The sequence below is a fragment of the Sinocyclocheilus grahami genome, unplaced genomic scaffold (assembly GCF_001515645.1).
Source record: "Sinocyclocheilus grahami isolate Dianchi unplaced genomic scaffold, SAMN03320097.WGS_v1.1 scaffold520.1, whole genome shotgun sequence".
Lineage (NCBI taxonomy): Eukaryota > Metazoa > Chordata > Actinopteri > Cypriniformes > Cyprinidae > Sinocyclocheilus > Sinocyclocheilus grahami.
The window spans coordinates 291,832-317,030 of record NW_015505699.1 but is presented as its reverse complement, the minus strand read 5'-3'; the positions used below and the strand labels follow the sequence as shown (position 1 = coordinate 317,030).

At 33.0% G+C, this 25,199-nt stretch overlaps 1 protein-coding gene across 1 annotated transcript in view; it reads left to right on the top strand.

Moving 5' to 3' along the window:
• Nucleotides 1–25,199, top strand: part of magi2b (membrane associated guanylate kinase, WW and PDZ domain containing 2b) — a 125,518-nt gene that overhangs the window by 35,572 nt on the left and 64,747 nt on the right. Inside the window, exons 3-4 of the mRNA XM_016237620.1 lie at nucleotides 20,773–20,892; nucleotides 24,895–25,110. Of these exons, the coding sequence (XP_016093106.1) occupies nucleotides 20,773–20,892; nucleotides 24,895–25,110 (336 nt within the window). The remainder of the gene's footprint in view (nucleotides 1–20,772; nucleotides 20,893–24,894; nucleotides 25,111–25,199) is intronic.

Below are 25,199 nucleotides of genomic sequence, written 5' to 3'. Positions count from 1 at the left end.
TTTTTTTATTGGTCTTATGAAGTATTCTAATTTGTTGAGATAGTGAATTGGTGGGTTTTTGTTAAATGTGAGCCAAAATCATCACAATTAAAAGAACCAAAGACTTAAACTACTTCAGTCTGTGTGCATTGAATTTATTTAATACACGAGTTTCACAATTTGAGTTGAATTACTGAAATAAATGAACTTTTCCACGGCATTCTAATTTATTGAGATGCACCTGTATATATACACTGTAAATAGGTTGCTGTAAATTTTACAGTAACTTACTTGCAGCTGGATATTTACTGTAGAAATGTTTACAGTATTATTACTGTAATTGTATTTACAGTACAATAATGTCTTTACTGTATTTTATTTACAGTATTACCGTATTTTCATTTACAGTATCAGTACTGTAGAGTTTATTTTCATTTAGTTTAAACATGTTTTACCTGTAAAAAACAATCCAATTGTGGTACTGCACTGTAAACCATAATTTTTACCATACAGTACATACAGGAAATACAGTAGTGACCGGATATTTTCCCATAATCCTTTGCGGTTTATAGTAAAATACTGTATACACATTTTTTTTTTTTACTATTTATTTTTAAATATAATAATCAAAACTCAACTTGTATGCAAACATGTAAATTGCACATAATTCAGTTTTAAATTAACTTCTAAATTATAACATTTCTATTTGTTGTTGAAATATATTCATTTACACAGTGGCTGTCATAACTTTTTTCATATCAGATTTATTTAAACATACGTTAAATAATTAAGACATCACTAACAGATAAAGTAAAATATAATGAGTATATAGTGTAATATTTCACAAAGTGCTCTTCTCTGCACTTAATTTTTCTAGCAAACTTACAAGCTGTGGACACTGTTGACTTGCCTGAGGTTAATGAAATGTTACGTGACATTTTGTTTACAAGCTGTTTTATTGACATCTTTCCACGGTTGAAATACTGATCGAGCGATTACATGAGATGTTTGTTCATCTTTATTTCACGTTAAAACTAGTAGTAAAGATGAAGGGATGATCGTGCTTCGCTGAAGCGTTTATACAGCAATCTGTCACGCCACATCAAAGAGCGCCAAAATGGTTCACTCGAATAAATAAGTGTAATTTTAACAGTAACATTTTGCAAAAACGCTACAGAAAAAAACTGTTAATGGGTTAACAGTAAGTTCCTGTACTATATACAGGGAAAAACTGTAAAAGATCTAACCAGAAATTTCATGTAATGTTACAGTAAAATGCTGTTAATTGTACAGGTTTTTAGAAGTAAAAAAGAACAAATCAATGTAAAATTTACAGTCAAAAACTGTAAACTGATATTCCCAGAATTCCCTGCGAGACAATCCACATTTAAAAGTATTTTGTTTAAATAATCATGTTTTTTAATAGTTTTTGTTATCAGTTATGTACGTTTGGGCTTTGTTACATCTTTCTGTTGTTTAATGAATGTTTATTGCATTATTTAAGTGTCGTGTGTTACCATGATGGTGTTTTGTGTTTGCGTGAATGACTCTGTACCTTCTATATATTAGTATATACTTCTGCTTGTGGCGAATCTACTTGTGATGAGCTTTGATTCTTCTGTAGAAATGTTTACAGTATTATTACTGTAATTGTATTTACAGTACAATAATGTCTTTACTGTATTTTATTTACAGTATTACCGTATTTTCATTTACAGTATCAGTACTGTAGAGTTTATTTTCATTTAGTTTAAACATGTTTTACCTGTAAAAAACAATCCAATTGTGGTACTGCACTGTAAACCATAATTTTTACCATACAGTACATACAGGAAATACAGTAGTGACCGGATATTTTCCCATAATCCTTTGCGGTTTATAGTAAAATACTGTATACACATTTTTTTTTTTTACTATTTATTTTTAAATATAATAATCAAAACTCAACTTGTATGCAAACATGTAAATTGCACATAATTCAGTTTTAAATTAACTTCTAAATTATAACATTTCTATTTGTTGTTGAAATATATTCATTTACACAGTGGCTGTCATAACTTTTTTCATATCAGATTTATTTAAACATACGTTAAATAATTAAGACATCACTAACAGATAAAGTAAAATATAATGAGTATATAGTGTAATATTTCACAAAGTGCTCTTCTCTGCACTTAATTTTTCTAGCAAACTTACAAGCTGTGGACACTGTTGACTTGCCTGAGGTTAATGAAATGTTACGTGACATTTTGTTTACAAGCTGTTTTATTGACATCTTTCCACGGTTGAAATACTGATCGAGCGATTACATGAGATGTTTGTTCATCTTTATTTCACGTTAAAACTAGTAGTAAAGATGAAGGGATGATCGTGCTTCGCTGAAGCGTTTATACAGCAATCTGTCACGCCACATCAAAGAGCGCCAAAATGGTTCACTCGAATAAATAAGTGTAATTTTAACAGTAACATTTTGCAAAAACGCTACAGAAAAAAACTGTTAATGGGTTAACAGTAAGTTCCTGTACTATATACAGGGAAAAACTGTAAAAGATCTAACCAGAAATTTCATGTAATGTTACAGTAAAATGCTGTTAATTGTACAGGTTTTTAGAAGTAAAAAAGAACAAATCAATGTAAAATTTACAGTCAAAAACTGTAAACTGATATTCCCAGAATTCCCTGCGAGACAATCCACATTTAAAAGTATTTTGTTTAAATAATCATGTTTTTTAATAGTTTTTGTTATCAGTTATGTACGTTTGGGCTTTGTTACATCTTTCTGTTGTTTAATGAATGTTTATTGCATTATTTAAGTGTCGTGTGTTACCATGATGGTGTTTTGTGTTTGCGTGAATGACTCTGTACCTTCTATATATTAGTATATACTTCTGCTTGTGGCGAATCTACTTGTGATGAGCTTTGATTCTTCATGTGGCTTTCTCTTTTACCACCTGCATTACTATGGTGGTTGTCAGTATGTTAAAGGTACAAAACAGATTTTAATAGCAGTGTGTGTTGAATTTACTGGTTTACATTCAAATTTTCTTGTTTGTAAATTACAGTTTTATACTGTAAAATGTACAGTTTTTGGTCGTAAATGTGTTTACAGTTTTTCTGTATTTTTTACTGTAATTATTCTTGCAACCACAGCTGCCAAAATGATTTGGTAAAAACTACAGAATTTATTAATTTTTTTTACAGTGTATTTATTCGAATTTTCTGAAAAAAATTGGCATAATTTGAAAGATGAGACTTTGTTTCCAATGAAGGTTCACTTGTGCGGTGGTTAAAACAATGCTGTATTTGTTCGGTACACATGCATACTGAACCGAAAGACATGTTACAACTCTAATATATATAGTTTTATTTTTGTCACAATAATAGCTAGATTATCATTATACTTCAAAAATTGTAATGGTGTGCATATCAACAGTTGTAAGTTACTTTGCCTGTGCTGTTTGATGCTTTTCTTTAGTTAGTTGTAGGGTTGTTGCGGGACTCCTGATAAACAATGTATGAATGTCTCACTTTGAAAAATGGTTTGGCATTATGTATTCAGTTTTTACTTGAATGAATCTTTAAACAAATCATCACAGCTAATATAAAGTGAACGTTTTGATTGTAGTGCTTAAAAAGTGTTGACACTTTCAGAGTGTTTGTTCTTTAGAGGAGAGTTATATAGCAGAGCAGAGAGTCATTATGCATGCTGCAGGTGTTCACCGCCGGACTGTCAGGTGGACAAAATACGAGGCTGTAGATCCCACTGAGAGACACTTGAGACTGAAAATTGACATCTCCAGGACACAGAGACAAACCTGTTGTATAATCAGCAATGGGAGGTAAATGGACAAATTCAAGCTGCATTTTGAACTTTTTTTTTTTAAGTCAAATTTAAATTGGTGAACTGGAGCTGATATTGGGATCACTGTTACAGCTGAAGACACAGTTTCATGTGCTTGCACACACAGTTAATTGCGCAGACAACTGTAAACATGTATTCGCACCAGACCAGCGACTGAAATGAGGTGTGCTCTATCCAACCGTGAGCCTCTTCAAAGCTTCATAATATGAAAAAGCAGGACATCTGACTCATCCATTCCTGAATCATTGCCTCCATTTTTACTGTCTGAATAGTTTGAAATCATCTTTTAACCATCAGTTGGCCTCATTAAGACCGATTCTGCGCTCGCGCGTAAGTGGACGTTTCTTGTGAACGTCAAAGGCGGATTTAAAGTATATCAACCGATCGATATTTTCATCCGAGACTGAAATGGCAGATTGTGGATCTGCTTAGACTTTCACAAAAGCTTTTGTTTGAGGTTCTTCTTCGCTTAACAAACCAAACCACACAAAACAGTAGCACTCTGTAGGCTACACGGCTCCAGATCATTGATTTGATTTCTTGAAACCAGTGGTTTGATGTGATAATTAGCCTGAGCTGCAGATTGTTGAGATGTTCACAGAGAAAAGGAAGTATTTGTTTGGCTTTTTCAAGTAAAGAAGACTGGAGTCAGTGTGGGTGAGCAGGCTAGACTATAAACAACATATGGCCCGTAGTTAAATCAAATGGCATGTTCTTATTTAAAATGTATTATCATAAATGTAATAAAATAAATGTGCATATATATTATACACATAAAAATGTATTATATTATTAAAAATATGTATTACTTAGAATGTTTATGTAATTATTGAATTTATTCACAGTAATACACTTTTACATTTTATTTAAAAAAAAATTCATTGCATGAAGTCTGTGAGAAGAATATGGTCCATTTAAATAGATTTATCACAAATATATTAATTTGTGAAAATGTCATTTATTTATTTACATGAAGTTATAAAAATGTGTGTTTAACTACATTGTAAGAGATATTTCAAACTATTTAATTCATGTTTTATTTGTTCATTTTGAAAGTTAATCCACATTTAAATTTGGACTTTTAAAAAAAAAATTCAGGTTTAAAAAAAGAATACAATAAAAAATAAAATAAATTTTTATTCAAATAGTAATGTAATATAGTTTAGATCAAAATTCTATATCAATATTTTTATTATTAACATTTTCAATTGAATTAAACCCCAATCCAGCTCATGAGGAACATCTATAACAGTATGGGAGAGATCTTGTGTTGGGATGTCATATTGATTCTTTTGTTCGTTCCTGAGTTTATTTAATTTGTGCTATATTGAAAAATGGATGACAGAGCATCATAAGCCTTCTCTGCGTCTGCCGCTTGTTTTCTCAGATGGGCTTTGATGTGCTCATAGATTCCAGCTGTTTGATTGACAGTCTTGTTCGCGCTTACAATCCTGGAAGAACTCTTGTAGCGATCAGAGTAACATTACTGCATGACGTCCTTTGAAGTTTGAGGGAGTTGACCAGTCAAATAACTCATTATTCTTCGCTGTACACATTGGAAAATGAAGGCGGAAGACAGTGTGCTGAACTATGAAAAACACTGAACTATGTTGGAAATGCACCATTAACCTGTTTATTAACAGTATTGTTTTTTATGAAGGAACTTGCAATGCAGTTGTTTGATAAATGATGTTTGACTGAATCCAGATTTACTTAGTTAGGCAGTTTTATAACTACACTTTTGGGTTGGGTTTAAAGGGTTAGTCATCCGCCGGAACGTCTTCCGCGTACTACGGTTCGATGAAGTGTGAGAAAAGTGTTTATTACGTTTGAAATATGGATAGTTTTCTTACAAAAATGCATGGACTTGCTACAGGAGGCCTTTATTCACCCCCCATGTGAGGCACGCTTTATGGCTGCGCATGCTTTATTTGACGTCTTTTGGACTGTTGAACAGAAAAACCCACCCACTGCAATGATAGAGCTTGGAACAGCCAGGACAATTTTTAATATAACTCCGATTGGATTCGTCTGAAAGAAGAAAGTCATATACACCTAGGATGCCGCGAGGGTGCCTAAAACACAGGCCAGTTTTCATTTTTGGGTGAACTAACCCTTTAATAAGGAGTGCCACTTAAAATCATGTAGGAATTAATCAATTGATCAATAATAATTCAAACAAAAATTCTATTAAATAAATCACTTTTCCAGAAGAATTAAAACCATAATAAGAATTATTAGACGGTAAGAACTGATTTGTTATATTTAACCACGTTTTAAAATATGAATTAAGCAGTTTAAAGTATACTATATACTATAAATAAAACATAGAAATTAATCAATTGAATAAATCAAACAAAAATGTAAGAAAATTATCTCTTTCTCACAAATGAATAGACATTTAAAGCAGTTTGATTTTAACATTTTGTTAATTTTAAAATTAAAATGATTAAATCTTTTCTGATTTTACAAATGGATCGTAGTGATAGTTCTGGCAGGCCATGTTAGTCAAGCTCGCATCACCTGACACTCAACTGATCCACGTCTACCTATAGGATCATGACACCAATCATAATTCCCTTCATAAGGTCCCTTCAGTCATTATTCAGCAGCTATCGCTTTGCTCGGGAACTAATCACCCACCTCCATCCCCAGCTCCTCCTCTCGTCTAGTCAGGACTTTGCAGTAACACAGTTAATTGCGCAGACAAACACGTATTCGCACCAGACCACTCCTTATTAAAGGGTTAGTTCACCCAAAAATGAAAACTGGCCTGTGTTTTACTCACCCTCGTGGCATCCTAGGTGTATATGACTTTCTTCTTTCAGACGAATCCAGTCGGAGTTATATTAAATATTGTCCTGGCTATTCTAATCTCTATCATTGCAGTGGGTGGGTGTTTCTGTTCAACAGTCCAAAAGACGTCATGCGCAGATGTTGGTTCTGTTCTGTTACCCTAGGAGGGGGTATTCTGCTCTCCCTGCTCCTATCCATGCTAGGCTGCATGGATGGGCAGGGAGTGTTTGCCCAGAACAGAACCATTCCCCAGACCTAAAATGTATGCTAATCGTAAGTTATATTGACGATAGTGGTCCTGACAGAAATAAATAAAGAGGGAATTATCTCAATTTGTTTGTCATTTTAATAAATTTTTCTCAACATTTTAAAGCATGAATTAAACGTTTGTTAAATTAACAAATAAAACACAAATGAAATAGTTTGAATTTATGCATTTTGAACATGTCTACTATGTAATTAAATATATATGTAAATGTAAACAAAGAAAAATCTTTAAAATATTGAATAAACCTTTTTTTTAATATGCCAAATAAATAAGACATGGATTAAATGTCTAATAGCTTGTCAATTTTAATTAAAAAAAATGTAATCAACTAATTTATTTGCTTTATTAATTTATTATTTTATTCTTATGTCAAATTATATTTTAAAATGAATTAAATTAATTAAACAGTTCAAACAAAAATGTGAATAAATCACTGTTCACAAATTAATAGAGTTGTTATATGTAAACACATTTTAAATAAAACAGTTTGTTAATAAACCATTTTTAAATAAGACATGAAATAAATGGTTTGAGATGTGTAATTACAATTTTAATTTATATTTTATTGCTATATTTAACTACATTTCAAAATGATGAGTCAGGCAGTTTCAGAAATGTCTATAAATGTATTTACCTTTATGTTTGAATTATTCAATGGATGACTTTCTTTGTTATGTTGAAGTTGCATTTCTAGTCTTCCTCATATGCATTCGGTTCTATGTAGAATTATCATCATTTGAATGTCAATGTAATTCCTTTCATCATGTAAATCAAATTCCATGTTGCTCAGGTTTGTAATAATTCTTAAATGAAACTCCAGAAAGACCTTTTATATTTTACAGCTATTTTGAAAAGAAATACTCAATATAGAAGCCCAGAAATCAGTTGAAATGCCTGCTGCTGTAGCTACACTAAACAGGTTTATCGGAAACCCTCCCACTGCTCCTCTGGAGTTTGTTGGATTTTCTTTCGAAAACAAAAAACAAAAAACACCCTGTTTGCCCACTTTGAGATCTCCCCCAGTTTGCAGAGATTCCAGCTTCCGGCGAAAGTCGGTTACATAACATCCGTGCTGTTTACAGATGACTCACGGTAGAAACACTGAGAGCGTTTGGAGCTGTCGTCACTGCTTCACTTCATACATACACAGGAAATCAGGGTAATAAAGCGTCCCGTTATGATGCGACATCCTAAATATGGAGAAGGAGCGACGTCGGAGCCTAAGCAAGTGCTATTCAAGGCAAACTCGCAGCGCTTCGGTTGGAGAGAGCTTGTCAGGGCCGAAGCAGCTTACGGCTGTGCTGGGTGACAGAATGAAACTCTTAAATGGCCTTTCAGTCTCTCTCCCCCGACGTCACCCTGATGTATGAGTCTCCTCATCCTCCGTGGCAGCCAGGCAGTGCACTCACTTAGTGATGGGACTCTGTGATACAGCCAATAGACACTGGTGCTGGATCTGGTCAGCCGAGGCATAAATCAAAATGAAGGCATCGAGGTTTGGGATTATTTACGCCTTTTTGAACGTATATGAGATGGAGACTATAAATTCTTGTTTTGCACGAGAGGTGAATAAAAGGTGAAATGAAATAGGTTTTTGAAGAATCTGAGGGTTTTTTCATGTGTTCTGGTTTGTGGTTTGTCAGCTTTCACACAATATGGCAGCATAGGTTGATACTCACAAATGCAAACCATTGTGATAATCTGCAAAAAAATCTTTTTTTGTTTTCCAGTAAAAATGTCAGAAAAAAATGTCTGTTGATGTAGGCTACGTCCACACGAAGCCAGAGCTTTCCCTATCCAATCTTTTTTTCCCCCTCGTCTAAAGAAATATCTGCGTCCACACGAAACCGACACAAAACGATGTAGCATACATGCCAGACCAGTATGTGGCGCTGCAATTCTGACACAGAGATACACTAAAAACGGAGCATAAACCTTGCGCGCGGTATACAAACGAACATGGAATACATATATTAATCTGTGTTAATGTTAGTTAATAAAAAGACAATCGTTCAGTGTTTGTTGCTGTTACGTGACGTAGCGGAGTCTGACTAGCGGCGAGACGTGGGCTGATGACGTCATCGTTTCAGAAAATATAGGGATTCGCTGTCCACACGAAAACGCAAGGGTGGCGTTTTCAGATTTATCCACTCTGGAACCCGGTTTCAAAAAATATCGGTTTCACTCTCCCAAAACGCCGGATCCGTCTGGACGAAACGCCTATACGATACAAAATGTATACGTATACAGCTAAACATACATTACAGCGTCTCTGTGTGGATGGGGCCTAAATTCCAAATTATTTTAATTTTTATGTGACAATAATTCATCAAATAAATCACAAAACTATTGTAATAATGTCATTCCACTATTGCACAGTGTTGCCGCTTGGCAACACATACATTTGAATGATTTACCAAAAACTAATTTTATAAAAACTTTTTTGAGAGGTGAATGTCATCATAACATCATAACAGTGTTTTAGATTTTTTTGTAGAAGTGACACGGACTGGTCCTTGTTTGTTACTGATGTTTTAGTTTGCTTTCAGCAACTACCGACAAGAGACGGCAGTCTGTTAGAAATCTCGCCACAGAAAAAAACTGCATGTCATGTGACTTAATCAAAGCACATCATTGGCTAAACTAAGGTCTTCTCTTTCCAACAATAAAAGCGAGAATGTTCTCTTAAAGAGACAGTGGCAAGGAAATGAACACAAAGAGTATGTTGCCATATGGCTACACCATGCGGTAGAGGGTTAACTATTAATTGTTTGTATTTATGGAGTATGCAAAATTATTTACATTTTACAACAGTAATATTGTGAAATATTATTTAAAAAAATGTTGTGAGTTTTCTGTTTTAATGTATTTTTTTCCTGTGATGCAAAGCTGAATTTTCAGCATCATTATTACAGTTTTCAGTGTCACATGATCCTTTAGAAATCATTGTAATATAAAAAAAAGTTGTGCTCTTTAATATGTTTAAAGTTTTTAAGGAAACTATGATGCATTTTATTAATAGAAAGTTCAAAAGAATAGCATGGAATTGACTTATATATTTTATATATTTGAATTAAATATTTTGTAATATTATATATGTCTTTACTGCCACTTTTTTTTTATCAATAAATGCATCCCTAAATATAGTTTATATATTAGTAAGCTTTTCATTGAAATTTCATAATATTTTTATTATATAATTATATTATATTTATATAATAAAAAATATAATTGAAATGCAATGTAAATATTATATTGAAAATAAATTATTTTATTGTATAACTCTAGTATATTACTAGTGTACACACACATACATATATATATATATATATGTGTGTGTTATATTATATAATAAATATAACATTTATTATACAATTACAGTATATATGCACCAACCTTCTTATGTTTTAACACGTTCTTTTAAAATCTTATTTTGAAAGTCTTTTTATGTAAAACCTTCTTAGTTTTTTACACATATTCTTTAACACATAAAATCTATCTATTAAAATGTATTTAATTGATCTTGGTGTGATCGTGTTTGTTTGTCCTCACTGTAGACCAAGTCAAAAACAGATTACGAAAAGGTTCTTTTTGCAGTGCAGCACTAGCAGCATGAAATGCTTTAAAGGATGACAGTGTTAGTCACAGTTAGTAGCTCGCTGCCACGTCTGACCCTCTGTTTTAAAGCCCTGGATTGAACTGATTCTCTGACGCAAAAATATTCCTAAAGCGCTCTCTGTTTACTGCCACCCTTGCCTTCAAGCGCTTCTCTCACAGGTCAGCACATGGACATGAGAAGATCAGTTATACAAGACTGCCATGATGGGTGTGAAAGCCAATAGAAAAGGGATTTAACTCTGATTTGTTGGATCACCAATGTGTGACCTGCTGGTTGGGCTGAGTAAATGTATTGATTTTCAGATTCATTATTTTCATTTGATCCAGTTGAATTGCACCTCAAAATAACAGCTACTACAGTGATCATTAATCACAATAAATCATTAATAATAATAATAATAATCATTTTATTAATATGTTGTTGTTTTTTAATAAACAAATGTTTAAATTTTTTTTTTTGTAAATGTAAGCTTTATTTTAGTATCATCGAGATACTATTATAGTTTTTATTTTTACTTTTTGCATTTTCATCTCAATTTTAGTTCAAGTTTGAGTAATTTTGTTGTTTAGTAATTTTGTTTTTGACATTTTAATAGTCTTCATTTTTAATATATGTCTAGTTTTCATTAATTTAATATTTCAGTTTTAGTTATTTTAGTACATCAAGTTAAACTACATTAAAATAAGAAATGTTTTCTTGACAACTAGCTCAAAATTTGTAGAAAAAGATGTATTATTTATTTATTTTATTTCCAGTAACAAATTATTAATTAATGTATTTATTTTATTATGGTTTTCATTTTAGTTTCCGTTTTAGTTAACTATAATAACACTGGTTAGCATCCCATTGTGGTGTTGATTTCTGCTGAACAATCTTAATATACAGAGATTACAGACATTTGGCTTTTGAATTAATTTGAGAAAACTGAATTGATATCAGTTCATTTCAACACTTTGAGTCCGAATCTAAATGAATATGGAAATCAGTTTGGATACCCAGTGCTTCTCTTAGTGCCTAGTTATAAGGCTTTTGGTTGCTGCTTCATTACAAGTTTTTCAGTCAAATGTAAGTTTCCTCCTCCAAGTGAAGGTTCACCTTATTAGCCTTGGTTTCTAAAGGCATTTGATGGCATTCAATCCATTACGGTTCACCTACGATGTGATGAATCACAGGTTTAATCACTCAGTAGCAGCGTTTCAATGTATAGCCATGATTGAAGGGCCGTTTCCTGCATCGTGTTCAAAAGCGCAGTGCCTCGTGTTTGCTGCTAAATCCCCTGGGTCGACCCATATAGGCTCATTCACTCCAGTGCACCCGTATCTCACATATGCCTTCACCTCTACTCACCCTGAGATCTGTTTTACTTCCATTCAGACATTAGTGATTCAGCGCACAGAGCAGCACTGGGCTTCAAGGTTGGATTGACCGCAGATTAGAGGGAACATGACCCCCCTGTCACGAGTGTCAGAGAGGCTGCAGGCCATTACAGGCAAATTTCAGGCCTTCAGCCCGGCACTCATCAACGCCTCAAGCGCTTCCACAGACGCTACACAAGGGCAGGGCCTCGGTGTCAGCCTTCATCCAGCTTCAACCTGCATAGAGTCATTTGTGCTGACTGGAAATATATTTCAATGCTCGATTCTTTCATTAGTTTACCTGTTTCGCCTTCTTTGACTTCTCAAAGAAGGACTTCTCAAACCTCCCTGCTGTTTGGTGGGGCAGTGCTTTTTTATCTTCTGATGTTTGGTCTGTTGTTCATTCAACTTAGCTACTAACAGTTTTATTTGCAAGGACGTTATACTTTAGTCCTGTCCCAAACTCAACTCAGTCTTACTGTGTCAGGCTGCTCCATAGATTTATATTCATGACAAATGTCTCTGATACAAAATGTAAAAAAATTACATTAAATTGCACTAAATTGTTGCATTTTAGTGGTGCAGTTTAAAATGTTTGTGTATTTACACAGTGAATATTCCAATATAAAAAAAAAAATCACACTGCATTTTGTCATTAAAAATTCAGCGGTTAGTAATAACTTTTCAAAATTCAGTTCCAAAATATGTAGGAATTTTAAGTTTAAGCTTTTTAAAAGACTTTATTATTCTACAGGTAATAGTAGAAATATAATTGTTAATAATTAAATCACATATTAAAACACAACATATTAAATTATTATATTAAATAAATAATTAGTTAAAACAATATCTAAAAACATAGCAATAATAATATTATAATTTACTGTGTCAGGCTGCTCCATAGATTTATATTCATGACAAATGTCTCTGATACAAAATGTAAAAAAATTACATTAAATTGCACTAAATTGTTGCATTTTAGTGGTGCAGTTTAAAATGTTTGTGTATTTACACAGTGAATATTCCAATATAAAAAAAAAAATCACACTGCATTTTGTCATTAAAAATTCAGCGGTTAGTAATAACTTTTCAAAATTCAGTTCCAAAATATGTAGGAATTTTAAGTTTAAGCTTTTTAAAAGACTTTATTATTCTACAGGTAATAGTAGAAATATAATTGTTAATAATTAAATCACATATTAAAACACAACATATTAAATTATTATATTAAATAAATAATTAGTTAAAACAATATCTAAAAACATAGCAATAATAATATTATAATTAATTATAATATAATATAATGGATAATAATAATAATTGGTATTAATAATGGATAAATATATATATATTATATATAATTATAATGCATATTAATAATTAGTAATAATTAAGAAAGTATTTATATTAAATGAATTTAAATGTATAATAATATATTTTAATAAATTATTAGTTGAACCTATATAAATATAATAATATAAACGTTAAAATAATAATATATATTAATATATAATAAATTGATATAGATTTATGTTATATTAGTAGTAGTTAAAGTATTTATATGAAATGTAAAAAATTATTTGTATGTACATATTTATATTTACATGTATGTATATATGAATATGTGTATATTAGTAATTAGTAACAGAATTGTTATATAATGGATAATAATGGATATATATATATATATTATATATAATTATAATGTATATTAATAATTAGTAATAATTAAGAAAGTATTTATATTAAATGAATTTAAATGTATAATAATATATTTTAATAAATTATTAGTTGAACCTATATAAATATAATAATATAAACGTTAAAATAATAATATATATTAATATATAATAAATTGATATAGATTTATGTTATATTAGTAGTAGTTAAAGTATTTATATGAAATGTAAAAAATTATTTGTATGTACATATTTATATTTACATGTATGTATATATGAATGTGTGTATATTAGTAATTAGTAACAGAATTGTTATATTATAATTATATAAACAGATACTTTTTATATTATAATTATAAAAATATTATACAAATAATTATAAATAGATAATGTGCTTACTTCAATCTATTAGTGTACGTTCTTCGAGCAAAAAGCAACGTTTTTTTTCTCATTTATTTTCTGTTAGTGTATTAAAAGCTGTCGCCACCTAACACTCCTGTTCTCTGGAGAATTAACTATAGTGCATTTTTCCTGTTACTGACGAATATATATTTGGGAAAGAGCGTTTGGTTTGGGTTAATTTTGCTGCATCACAGATCAGTCTTCCTGGTGAATATGGTTTCTGCACGCTGCTGTTTAAATGAGGCTTGTCTGCGTCTGTCTGGAGCATCAGTTGTCAGGGCTTTGTTTAGCAGGTGGGAATGTCACTCGCAATCCAAGTGATCCAAAGAGATGCTGCTGACGACTTTAAAGCAGAGGATTCCTGAGGAGATTAATGGAGACAGCGAGAGATGCTAAGAATGAGCTGCTGTGGCTCAGAACTATGAAGTAAAGCCAGAGCAGAGGTGCCTTTTGTATCCTTGCGGTTGATTTGCTTTGACAGGGAATTGAAACAGGACGGCGGAGCCTCTGCAAGTGTGAAACAGTCGCACCTGAAAGATTGTTTCACATGGGAAGGTGAAGCTGATATAAGGAGGTAATCAAGCAGAGAAATGAAAACAGGTAAAGCTGGACGCAATTTTCTCTCATCATTTCTCATAATCACATCAGCCATAATCGCATGAGAGTGAGCGGAGAGAGAGAAACTAAGCCAGTTTCTATTCCCTGTTATAATCAGATTTACCCCATGGATGTATTTAATCAGGGCTCTTCAGGTAGTCCTCTGAACAGATGCATTAGCCGAGACAGATCAGCACCCACCTCAGGCTCTTTGAGGTGAAGTGTATAATTTCTTTTCCACTAGCAGTTTCTGCACAGGTTTCTTTTTTATTTATGTGTTTGTTTGTTAATTTGTTTGTTTTACTTTTGTGCCACTTTTTGAGCAATAACGCCTACTTGATGTTGTCTTAGCATATTGTCTGGAAAAGGAGAAGTACCGGTAGTTTAATATTGAAGTCTTATATTACCTATGGAACATTTTTCTTTTGATTAAATCAATTAAATTGAATTAACCCCTTAACTGTCACCCCCCATTTATAATAATAATTAAAAATAATTTTAAAATAGGAATTAAAGGGCACTATTCAAACTTAAATTGTTATAATTCATAAACACTTTGGAATACAGAGGAAAGGTTTGTCTCTTTTTAAAGAAGACAGTCAGCAGACTATTGCAGAAGTGGAATTATTTAAAAAAATGTAAATATCAAAAAGTTATAGAAGTTTACATTTACTATAAAGAAAATGCACTGTACAATTTGTATTATATTTTATATAAAATAAATGTTACATAACAGGTTTTACTCTAAAATTGCTAAAAAATAAATAAATAAATAAATAAAGCCTTATGTCTAAATATGTTCTGTTCCAAATTTGAAGTTGATATGAAAAAAAATTGAGGTTTCTGTGAGATTTTATTTAGGGAGTTATACCATAAACAGCCACCAGGTGCCATCAAAACTCCAGTGAATTTTTTTAATGCATTTTTCTGTCACAGATGTCTAGATATCTCTGTCAATATTACTTCTACCACAACCAACAAATATGGAATCCTGAGACTCAGACCTTTCCAATTGTATGTCTTATGTCAAGATTATAAAACGTTTTGATTGTAAAAGACCGTAATGCATTTTGTAACATGACTGTTGACACCACCCGCTAAGGGGAGGAGACCGCCAAAAGATTTTAAAGTACCATTTCCGATTTCAAAATGGTTTTCACAGGATGAATCTTGGGCTTCTAAGCTTTCAAACGATATTTAATTTATGATCATTACTAAAATATTTCATAGAGAAAAAGGACAATAAAATAAGAGCGCCAAGCGTCCCATAGGTGGGATGGTGACAGTACGGTGACAGTTAAGGGGTTGTGTAAATGAAAGTGTATTGATTTATTGTTTGTCATTGCTGTTAAATCTTGCCATTAAATACATATTGTTTGCATAATATTCTCTGAATGTTGTAAATGAATAAGATTTGATTAAATCACAAGATTTGTTCTCCAAAAGAAAGAGATCCCACCCCAAATACTTAAGGAGAAAACTGTACAGTATTTCCATTTGATTATTAAGATATAAATATTCATGATGCATATGAATATCAGCAAAGCTTCCGTGTAATTTCCTCTGAGTCATGTTTAGCCCTTTGTCAGCATACAGATGCAGGCATTTGCGCATTTGAATTGCCTTTGTCAGCGCATTATGTTTCCCTGGACCTGCACTGTAAAAGTGTGTTGTCGGAACACTGAAATCACTCCTCCATAGAGGCCTTTACATCTCTGAGATGATCCACATAAATCTGTAATGACACAGATGGATAAATACATATGGGATGAATTTAGTAATGGTGGTGATTTAATGTTAATGACAAATTCTAAATTATGTTAGTTATGTTGTTATGTTATGTTATTTTTGTTACATGAACTAAACAGGAATGTTAGCTTTTAGCATTGAATGCTAAAAATAAGAGAAACCTTGAGCTAAAGCAACTTGTGTCTGTCTGTCTGTCATTCTATCTGTCTGTCTGTCATTCTATCTGTCTGTCTCATTCTATCTGTCTGTCTGCCATTCTATCTGTCTGTCTGTCATTCTGTCTGTCTGTCATTCATTCTGTCTGTCTGTCTCATTCTATCTGTCTGTCTCATTCTATCTGTCTGTCTGCCATTCTATCTGTCTGTCTGTCATTCTATCTGTCTGTCTCATTCTATCTGTCTGTTTGTCTGTCATTTCTATCTGTCTGTTTGTCTGTCAGTCGTCTGTCTGTCCATCTGTCTGTCGTTCTATCTGTTTGTCAGTCGGTCTGTCGGTCTATCTGTCTGTCTGTCTGTCTGATGTTAGAAACATATTCTAAATCATGTTTGTTGTCAGAATTTTTGTTCCATGAACTAAACAGGAATGTTAGCTGTTAGCATTGAATGCTAAAAACAATAGAAACCAAGATTGAGCTAAAGCAACTTGTGTCTGTCTGTCTGTCATTCTATGTCTGTCTGTCATTCTATCTGTTTGTTTGTCTATTGATCTATATGTCTGTCTGTCATTCTATCTGTCTTGTCTGTCTGTCTCTCTAAGTCGTCTGTCTGTCCATCTGTCTGTCGTTCTATCTGTTTGTCAGTCGGTCTGTCGGTCTATCTGTCTGTCTGTCTGTCTGATGTTAGAAACATATTCTAAATCATGTTTGTTGTCAGAATTTTTGTTCCATGAACTAAACAGGAATGTTAGCTGTTAGCATTGAATGCTAAAAACAATAGAAACCAAGATTGAGCTAAAGCAACTTGTGTCTGTCTGTCTGTCATTCTATGTCTGTCTGTCATTCTATCTGTTTGTTTGTCTATTGATCTATATGTCTGTCTGTCTGTCTGTCATTCTATCTGTCTTGTCTGTCTGTCACTCTATCTATCTGTCTGTCTGTCTGTCTTGTCTATCTGTCTGTCTGTCTGTCTGTCTGTCTGTCGTTCCGTCTATCTATTGTTCTATGTTTATATATTTATTTCTATTTATTTATTTTCTTAAAAAATAGTTGTGCTTCCCTATGTAAACTTTGCCATCAGTGCTGGGGTGCTGTAAATGTTACCAGGGTGTTGCTATGTGGTTACTAAGGTTGTTTTCAATGCAGTGCTACAGTATGCAGCTGTTAGATGGTTACTTTTAATTATTATTTGTATTGCACTAATATTAACATGCTAGAATAATTGACAGTTCAAAGAAGGCCTGTTGCTTTGTACAGCTTATGCACAAAATATCTTCTCGGCATTAGGCCGTCATCTCGGGGGAGCCACTGAATTTGTAAAAGGATTCACAGCTACTATATTTAGGCTCATCGCTGGTGAAATGATGTTCAGGTGAATATCCTTGAATATTTAAATGTTTTAGACCACAATGTGACATTGCTGTCTGCATATTACATAAGCTGTGTGTGATGCACTCGTCTCTCATTCCCAGTCTCTCTCTCTCACTTAGTAAAAATATTCGTTTTGTCTTACTTTCATAATTCAGCAGTACCTTCACCTCTCAAAACAACACATATGGTCTGTCATTTTAGCCCTAAAAGCAAAATTGACTTTTCCTGTTCAAAGACTTCACACTAGTCCAGAAATACACTCCAACCTTTGATTTCTAGATCTGAGGTAATGCATATCTGCCTTCTGAATCTGAAATGAGCTCCTTGACTTTATAGTGGAAAAGTGTTATTTAAGTGTGTCCTGAAAAACCAGATAGATATAGGCAAAAGCTTTTATCAGCACTGGCTTGAAAGCTTTTCCATATTATATAAGCAAATAATGTAGAAGCTAAAAATCTGTTGGGACTGATTTTTTAAATCTGCTTTAGTTGGAGACATGGCCCAGCGGGTACAGCTGCTTGTGCGGGTGTTACGAGTTCAAATCCGGCTCGTGTCAGTTCCTGATCCTGAGTTTAGGTGTATCTAGTCTCCAAGCAGGTGTTTAGTGGGTTTAACTGGTTGGTCAGCTGGTCTGCCATCTTGACCAGCTGAAAATGTGTCCAGAAACTCCTTCTAGTGCTCAAAATAAATGCTATAGCTTATTTGCTGTTAAAAAAGTGTTTTATTTTGTTGAATGTGTCCATATTCTGTTTATGACTGGGAATATTATGGAAATTATAATGAAAATTATGTCTGGGCATGTAGGAAGTTTATCTCAGACAGTTTGATTCAGTGTGATGGTGTCAGTTTAGCAATTGTATGGCAATAACAGCCAGAATGATGTCTGATTGGACTATTGTTGTTCCATATGTGAATGATAATGCTTTATCCACAGACAGTTCAGCTCCTGTATGACTGACTGAATCTCTGCTGTTCTGTTATATTCATTGCTAGCGGCTCACTGATAGTTTTCTTAAAGGGACAGTTCACCCAAAAATGAAAATTCTGTCATTAACTACTCACCTTCGTGTCATTCCAAATCCATAAGGCCTTGGTTCATCTTCGAAACACAAATGAAGATATTTTTGATTAAAGCTGAGAGCTTTCTGACCCTGCATAGACAGCAATGCAACTACCACATTCAAGACCCAGAAAGGTAGTAAGGACATCGTTAAAATAGTCCATGTGACATCAGTGGTGTTCTGAAGATGAACAAAGGTCTTAAGGGTTTAGAACGACATGAGGGTGACTAATTAATGACAGAATTTTCAATTTATATATACGTATGTGCAGCATATATATATAATATAACTTTTTTTATTATATTCATAATATATTTGATTCTCAATGGTTCTGATTTTCTCAGTGGCATTTCATATTCATTTTATGTCTCCTTGGTTGCAAGCTGACTGCTATTATTGATTAAGATCATTAGCCTCATCCGATGACCCATCCGTTACATCTGTGCTCACTCTGTGAAGTCAAATCAAATCTCGCTATTAATTACCCACCTGATTAATCTTAAATTGTCCTTTGAATTGCTAGAATTAATAAGAATGCTAAATTAAATAAAAGTACCCTCATTTCAAATGCACTGTCATTTTTCACAGAAACTTGAACTGACTTTTTGATTTAGTCAGCTTCATATTTTTATGGTTCACATGCTCAAGTATTTTCCCCTCGGTATTCAATAATAAATGTCTGTTTCACACCTGATTATTGGTCATGATAGAACGTCATTAAAGCCAACCTGCAAAAGCAAAAAGCAAGGATGGACTCTTTCTTTTGCTGGGAAGTTCACAAGCCAAAAGCTGGATGATTTTTTTTCCAGACTAAAAGTTTTGAGAAATCAGAGATGATTTGGTTGAGAGCTCAAGGGACTGGATTATGATATCGTTGCTAAGTATGCATCTTGCAAATCCCCAGTGCCTGATTTCTTAAGAATGTTTGATTACCCTCAGAAGACTCAGCCTCAGTTAATGCATTAATTATGCACCCAATTTACATAAACAGTCAATATGGATCTTGGAAACGACACTTTGCAAGTTTTCACAGTTACTTTATTGCTTAGTGTTTTTTTAAGTGACTGTTTGTCCTTATTTGGTTTTAAATGCTGCTCCAGAAAATACCAGATCATTTTTATTTATTCCTGTGATGCAAAGCTGAATTTTCAGCATCATTACTCCAGACTTCAGTGTCACATGATCCTTCAGAAATCAATATGCTGATTTGGTGCTTAAGAAATATATATTTTTTATTAATGTTGAAATTGGTTGCGTTTATTAATAGTTTTGTGGAAGTTATTTAATATAAAGTTCAAAAACCTGCATTTATTTGAAATGGAAATCTTATGTAACATTATAAATGTCTTAACTGGCACTTTTCATAAATTTAATTCTGAATAAATCGATACATTTTTCCCACAAAAAAAAGTAAAGAAAAACCATTCAGGCTATATATGTGTGTGTTTTTTCCCCCTTAAACTGAGTTATTTCTGCGAATAAACTCCAGCTGTCCATTTCAGTGGATCTGATTCAGAATCTGATTCAAATTCAAAATCAAAATGCTTTTTGTTTGTTAAAATATGTAGATAAATATTGCTGTTTATTACTGTGTATCTCTGAATAAATATATTTTATAATTGTGAAATATGCTTCAACTTAAATTTAAATTGTTATTGTATTTTATGTATTGCAAATAATTATAAAAAATTTACTTGGCTAAATACCATGGTATATGATTATCATAGTTTAAGGTAATTAAGATTCACATGGCTTTTACCTTGTGAATCAATTGTATCATAACTTACTGTGATACTTTGACAGTACATTTCTGTGAGGCTGTATTTTGCTTAGTCTTGTGTATAGCTTAAATATTCTGACAGACTTTTTTTTGTCTGCAGGCACAACGAGACAGCCCAAAGAGGGGGAGGTCCCAGGTGTGGACTACAACTTTGTGAGCGTTGAGCGGTTTATGGAATTAGAGAAAAGTGGGGCTTTGTTAGAAAGTGGAACATACGAAGGTAAGTGAAATACACTGTTAAACCTTCCACATCCCAATAAATCACTACCTCTCCAAATAAAGCTTATAAAACACCTGTTACACTATTGCGGCCTGGAATATGAATTTCCTTAAATTTGCTCCATGTTACCGCATGAAGGAGCACGTATCTTTGACATTGAGCAGAGGTATTCAGAACTAGTGCAGTTTGGTCTCTTGAGTGCTGACACTGGGGTGTGTGGACTACTTTCAGACGCAGGTCTCTTTTCTCTTCATGAGGCGAGGAAGATCCTTCCCATGACTCTTGTGAGACACAGCATCATAACAGCTTCAGTGAGAGACAACTTGGTGACAGACATTGAGAATAACAGCAGAGAAAGACAAATATGATGTTTGTTGATATTTTTTGATATTTCAATGAAAAAAGCTGTGTTTGATAGTTTCAAAAAATGTAATTTAATGGGAATCATCTCAATTATCGGAATATTAGGGGGAGTTTCCTTTATATTTAGATTAACTGTGCAGTCAGCTAGTACTCACTTAAAGTTAATCTTAATAATTTGATAAAACTGTTTAATGTAATCTTTAGCAAGATCCAAAATGTGTATATATATATATATATATATATATAATATTATTATTATTATTATTAGTGCGGTCAAATGATTCATCGTGATGAATCGCATCCAAAATAAACGTTTTTGTTTGCATAATACATGTGTGTGTACGGTGTATATTTATTATGCATGTATAAATACACACACATACATGTATATATTTCAGAAAAATATGCTATTTTATATATAATAAATATATTTATTTATAATAAAAAATTATATGAATATAAATATAGACATGTAAATAAATGTAAATATTTTCAAAATATATACTGTATGTGTATTTATATATACATAATAAATATACACAGAACACACACATATATTATGCAAACAAAAACTTTTATTTTGGATGCGCTTAATCGCGATTAATCGTTTGACAGCACTAATTTAAATAATATTTATATTATAGATATATATAATATTTTTTTCCCCTTTCATACTGTTCATTATAATGTTGTGATGCCTTGATTCACTTGTAGCATTTAAAAAAATATATATATCTTTTATGTTTACGTTTAAAGGGGTCCTATTATGCTTTTTTCAATTTTTCAACTTTAGTTAGTCGGTAATGTTGCTGTTTGAGCATAAAAAAGATTCGCAAAGTTACAAAGCTCAAAGTCCACTTCTAAAGGAGATATTTTATTTAACAGAAATCACTTTTCAAAAACTACAATGAACAACTCGTTTGGACTACAACGCATATTTTCTGGGATTTGTGATATCACAAATACCGACGAATGGGACGAGACCTGGTTGAGCTGCACTAGAGAAGGCAACGAGTGTTATATCACTAAGACGGAGACATGCTAGCTTCCCCAAGGCAGACGAGCTTAGAGTGGTTACAATAATCCGGGTTTAAATCGCGCTCAAATTTATTTGATTTTGACGCAATATTTACCCTGAAGCTCGCAGGCGGCTATGGTAAGGGGCATGGCATTTCCTGACCAGGCACCGAGTGCTGCCAATCACAACACACACTGGCCCAGCTAACCAATCACAGCACATTTCGTATTTCAGAAGGCGGGCCTTCATTTGATACAGGAACTATTCGAGCCGTTCATGCCAGACTGGGGAGAGAGGTGTTGCAATAGTGTAAACTGTGTGAAAAAGAATCTGTTTTTCGAACAACCTAATATGAGAGACTGTTCTAGTACACCTCCAAAACAAAATCAAGACTTTGTAAAAGAGCATAATAGGACCCCTTTAAGTCAGTGCCGATAGCCTCGTGGCAGCGCGCCAACATATAACTGTTGCACTATAGCGTCCCGAGTTCGAATCCCAGCTCGTGGACCTTTCCGACCCCGTCCCTCTCTTTCTCTCCAATTTCGCTTCCTGTCAGTACTTACTTTCCTATCAAAATAAATGCAAAAAGACCAAAAATAAATTGTAAATAATAATAATAATAATTTTTAAAGGTGGCAAAATTAACCTTTAGCAGATACACTACTGCTCAAGTTTTTTTTTTTTTTTTTTTCTTAAGAAATTAATACTTTTATTCAGTAAAGATACATTAAATTCATCAAAAGTGACAATAAAGACACTAATAATGTTGATTTTAAATAAATGCTGTTTTTTTACTTTATATTAAATAAATGCTGTTTAAACTTTATATTAATGAAACATTGCTGAAATAAATGTATCAAGGTTTTCACTAAAATATTAACTGTTTTTAACATTGATAATAATAAGAAATGTTTCTTGAGTGGGAAAACAGTATGGTACAATAATACATGAATGATCAAGTGACACTGAAGACTAGGGATGTAACGATTAACCGAGAGCCGGTTGAAAATCGATTTAAATATGTGATGATTCAAATCGGTTGAGATGCTAAACAAATCGCGATTCAATTAGGGCTAGGAGTTTATATGAATGTACGTCTGAGGGGAACTTACTGTCTCTCGATGGTATTTGCCTCTGTTGCATATTAAAGTTCATAAGTGCAGTGCTGTTTTGTTTACAGCAGAAACCAAGGAAACGCTTTAAGCGCCACCTGCTGGCAGAGAGTGCATCTGCGTCTCATTCAGCTCGTCTGCTGTTTCTGTTTCATGCAGATATTTTTTATGCATAGTTTCACAAAACCGAAGTCAAACCATACTGTTTCTGCTTCAAATTTCGAAATTATACAATGTAATTTAGATTAAAAACTGATCATGTTGCATGTATGCAGCATCTTTGTTTGGATCATGATTAAAATGCAGTGGTTGCCTCTAATTTTAAATGGAAAGAGCACAGACAAAGCAGTTTGTTTATATGAAGAGATTTCTTTTATTTGTGTTACTTATTTGATTTGGGGCTTGTTTTAAAATTTCAATTTAGTTTTGTTATTTACATTTTCATTATATTTAATTGTTATTTAGCAGACGCTTTATCCAAAGCAACTAACAAATTTTGACAAATGAGGGCAATAGAAGCAATCAAAACCAACAAAAGAGCAATCATTTACAAGTGCTATATTAGTATATTATTATAGTGTTATATTTAAATTTCACAAAGAAACGTACAGTATTTTGTCCAAGCAATAATAAAAGGACACATTTAATTTATAATTTGTCTTAAATCTCATTTTGTAAAAAAAAATTGTGAATCGAATCATGAAATCAAAATTGTTAATCGAATCGTGAGTTGAGTGAATGACTGGAGTAATGATGCTGAAAATTCAACTTTTAATCACAGAAATAAATTACATATTCAAATATATTCAAATAGAAAACCGATATTTTAATTGATAATAGGCTCAAGCTCAAGGTTTTTAAAAAATTTTTTTACTGTGTTTTCAATGATGGGCAATCGAGACTTTTTTTGCATGAAATAAGAAGAAAAATTGTGCATGCAAATATTTGTCCAATGAAATGCTCTCTAGAATGAACCATCTGTCTCTGACTAATAGCTAGCATGAAATCATGGTTCACGTCAGCACAGTAAAAACAGCTGTTTTTTAATTTAACAGGATATTTAAATAGAAGTCAGCACAGTATATAGGTACTGTATATTGATTTTATAGATTTCATGTGGTTTTGTTGAGGTGAAGTTTGTCCACTCCCAGTCTATAATTCTGGGTCACAGGGTGTAATTTAAATGAATCTATGAACTTCACCTCTTCTGTTTCCGTCCCCACAGACCTGCAAATGAATTCATAAAGCCTGTGCCGTAACCACACAGGAGCTCAGTTTTTAATCATTAAACAGATTTCCCTGGATACACATGATTTCTTTTCAATCTTGAATGAAATGATTTAGTCGCCGGTGAACGAGGGTGCCGTAATGGCAAACATCACTCAGAAAAAAAATTACCCCTGCAAAGTTATTGAAAAGTTACTTCAAGTCAGACTTCACCTTTTTGCATGCAAAGTAGCTGCGAAAGGGATTTTTCCTAGATTAAATCCCAAAATGTGTTGTTTCTAGATAACTTCTATGGCACGCCAAAGCCTCCTGCCGAACCCACGCAGATGCTGTTTAATGTGACGGACCAACTCTTGCCCGGTGCCCGACCCAGTGCAGAGGGAAAAAGGAAGAGGAATAAGTCCGTCAGCAACATGGAGAAGGACAGCATTGAGCCACCAGAAGAGGAGGAGGAAGAGAGCCCAGTCGTCAATGGCAACGGCATCGCCATCACACCAGGTTACGACCTACCATTGTTACTGAGATAGTACTGACCCGACTGAGTCAATTATGAATGTGGGCTAATGAAAGATGTTTTCAGTTGTTAC